Source organism: Sciurus carolinensis, chromosome 14, assembly GCF_902686445.1.
Source record: "Sciurus carolinensis chromosome 14, mSciCar1.2, whole genome shotgun sequence".
Classification (NCBI taxonomy): Eukaryota; Metazoa; Chordata; class Mammalia; order Rodentia; family Sciuridae; genus Sciurus; species Sciurus carolinensis.
The window spans coordinates 51,838,642-51,842,077 of NC_062226.1; the positions used below are offsets into that span (position 1 = coordinate 51,838,642).

Below are 3,436 nucleotides of genomic sequence, written 5' to 3' on the forward strand. Positions count from 1 at the left end.
GAATTTATAAATGCATTTTAATACCTTGCTGATAAAATAGGAGCATTCCATCTTTGCAATCTGATAATACAGGAGGATATTGGTAAAGGCTTTGATGCGCTTATCTATTATAACCAGGTATCAGAACATACACAAACCACCTACTTTAGTGTTACACTGTACCAACTTTTCGTAAAGGCCAGCTTGAAGCTCTACTGGATAGCTGAGTAAATAGCGTCCAATGTTTAAAGACTAGGGAACAGGGAAGAGATGGAGTAGTAAGCAGCACACATTTCAAAGCCCACTTTCAAGCACACGACATTATGAATATTAAAAACAAAGGATGCAAAAAAAAAGTAATCAGCATTTTCATAAAGAGCATTTGGCAATATTCAACGCATGAGGAGACTGTGCTTGGGGCCATCCACTCTCTCTAGCTTCTCAAAGTGTTTCCTGGCATTGCGAATGTTGATCAGTGTAGCTGCAGAGGGGATGGATGGATCCGACATCACCACCATCACATATGTGTTTGATGTGAAGATGTCGATGAAAGCAGCGAAGTTAGAATTCCTAACTTCCATGCTCTGGAAAGACGCGGCCAATTTACTGCAGCTCAGCTTGAACTGCTTAATGATGTTGCTGATCTTCTCAAACCGATGGACGTCACGCTGCTCTTTGCACTGGTAATGGGAAATCACCAAGAACGTAGCTCTCTCGAACAGCAGAACTTCATCAGCCTCAATAATTTGGGCAAAATTCCTTAGGTTCATTTCCAGCTGCTGAACGTTGGGAATAAGCTGATAGACGATACTGGACCAGGCTTTGTAGAGCGTTTCATCCCAGATGGATGTTCGAAAACAAGCGCACTCCAGTGGGCGAGATAAACGCCTCAGGTCTTCTTCTCGCTCTTTAAAAATCAGGTCACGCTGATCCTCCTGAACTAGATCCATTTTGTGCACCAGGCAGAAGATTTTGGCATCAGGTGAGTTCTGGAGGATGGCCTCCAGACATGACTGATAATAATGCATGTCCTTTTCCAGTTCGCGGCTCTCTACATCAAACACGTAAATCAAAACTTCCACATTACGAAAGATGTTATCTCGCTGGCTGGTGAAGTAATTTTCCATAAAGGTGTCCTGACCGCCACAGTCCCACAGGTTCAGCACCAGGTTTCCCAAGAATCGGACGTGAGAGTGCTCCACATCAATGGTGGCACCCAGGCGCCTGGTATCGCGAGCGATATAATTTGCAAAGATAATGGACCTCATGCTGGTCTTTCCCGACCCGCTTTTCCCCATCAACAGCACCTTTTTCTTCATGGCTGTATTTGGCATCACCCGCCGGAGCCGCCGCGGACTGGGCCTGAGGGCGCGGCCTAACTGCAGCACCGAGGAAGGGCTGGGGAGGGGGTTCCGCAGGCTGGGCTACCGCTCGCACCGATGTGCAGCTGTGCAGTCGGGGAAGCCAAGAGCGCGAGCTAAGGGTTGGAAAGATTGCAGCAGGGTTACCTCTTCCTTAGAGGAGAGCGCCTGGGGCGAGCAGCTGCAATCGCAGGAGAGAAGCGCTCGTCTTCCAGAGAGGAGACGCTGCGTCCCTGCCACCACCCACTTCCCGCCGAGATATCGCGAGAGTTCCGCTCCTGCCACCACCCACTTCCGGTGTCGGTATCGCGAGAACACTGCGCTCCGCGGATTCTCCTAGTGGAAATGTTCTATAAAATGAAACCCAACAAGGGCGACGGGAGAGATAAAATGGAAGAAAAAAACTAAGGCTTCCGTTTTGTTCTGTTTAAGCTGGGCTTAGAGTTGCAAGAAGTACGTTTGTGATGATCTGTGGAAAGAATGCTGCCCCCTGGTGGCTTAAAATTCCCTCAACCCCACTCACAGTCACCTCGCTTTAAAGCGAGATGTGCTGTGGGCATTGGCAGCAGACAGGTGAAGTGGAGGGAGGGCCTAACTTCTCAGATCACCTGGGCAGGGCAAGTAGGAACTGTATAGTTGAGGAAGGCGATTTCGAGAAATTATACGAATTTCTCGTATATGTGCTAACTGCTAGATGGTAGTACATACCTACTGGGAGACATCCTAACTCCTAGTTAGTGCTTTGTCCACTTCCAGGCAAGTTTCTTTCTCACATCTAATTTTCCTGTAATCTCAGACTTTTTAATCAGAATTCCAAAGCTTGAGAAAACTGTCATTTGGAACACCATGTATTACCTCCAACCTCACAATAACCATGTGAATAAATAACTGTTTTCAAGTTGGAAAATCAAAGCTTAGAGAGGTCAAATAACTCCAAGTTACACAGATATTAAATGAAATGGAATTTGGATTCATATAGTCCGGCTGCAGAGTTTGCTTGCCTAACAATAGGCCACATTGCCTTCCTATAAATGAAATTCTGGTTTTGGTCTTTATATAGATAAATGGATTAGTGTCATTCAGTATTATTCAAGGAATGAATCAGTACCATCATTAGAATATTGAAGCCTCTTAAATTAGCATACTCCATACGTACCATAAAGTCCTTTTCAGATTGTATGCTATACTGTGCAAGTGTCGGCATCCCATTCTTCCTGTCATTCAAAAAATATCTGAGTGCCTACTATGTGTAGGGCACGTAGTTAATGTGAGAAGGAAAAGAAGTTGGAAATCGTTCTTGATATTTTGTGTAAATAAAACCTGCAGGTGATGCAAAAATGGTGTGTGACAAATCTCCTCTAAATACATTTAAATTCAATTTCACCTCCTGGGTGACAGTTCTTCCAGAGCTTTTGAATCTACTGCCTAGATGCTCTGAATTTTCTCTGTCATTCTGGGGTTTCTCTTCTGTTCTTCTAAGTTGGATGCCCATGTCTACCTCACTTTTGGCTCATTAACTCATTTGGTGGGACACATTTTCCAGTAGTTTCCTGATAAGAAGTATGAGGGCAGGCTGGGCACGGTGGTGCATGCTTGTAATCTCTGCCACTCCGGAGGCTGAAGCAGGAGAATTGCAAGTTTGAGATCAGCCTCTGCAACTTAGCAAGATCCTGTCTCAAAAAAACACAAAAAGAGCTGGGAATAAAGCTCAGTAGTAGAGTATTCATAAACTCAACCCCCAGTTCCAAGGAGGGGCACATGAGGGCAGTACAAATTTCAAGACATTGCCTGTCTGAAAATGTCTTTGCTCTTACCCTCACACTTGATTGGACATAATTTTCCCCCAGTGTCTTGGAAGTAATACTCCAATGTTTTTCAGCTTCTAAGTCTGATGCCTGCTTGTTTGTATTTGAACTGTTTTTTGTTTTCCTCTCTAAAAATTTGTTCAGTTTTCTCATTATTTGGTGTCCTGAAAATGACAGTTGTAATTGTGAAGCCCTAATTTTCAATCGTGTTGGCCCTCGAATGTGTGGAGCTGGGGAGGGAATCCAATTTGTCTTATCAGTTGTCTTGTTTATAGTGCAAGTTTCACCCCA

General features: G+C 44.6%; 1 protein-coding gene across 1 annotated transcript; it reads right to left on the bottom strand.

Moving 5' to 3' along the window:
- Rraga (Ras related GTP binding A) lies at nt 1-1,587 on the bottom strand. The gene has a single exon (XM_047524839.1). It carries the CDS (start codon nt 1,311-1,313, stop codon nt 372-374), a length of 942 nt encoding a protein of 313 aa, XP_047380795.1. The 5' UTR covers nt 1,314-1,587; the 3' UTR covers nt 1-371.
- Nucleotides 1,588-3,436: the final 1,849 nt, after the last annotated feature.

Coding starts and splice junctions, on each gene's coding strand:
- Rraga (XM_047524839.1), bottom strand. CDS start 1,313: ATGCCAAATACAGCCATGAAGAAAAAGGTGCTGTTGATGGGGAAAAGC.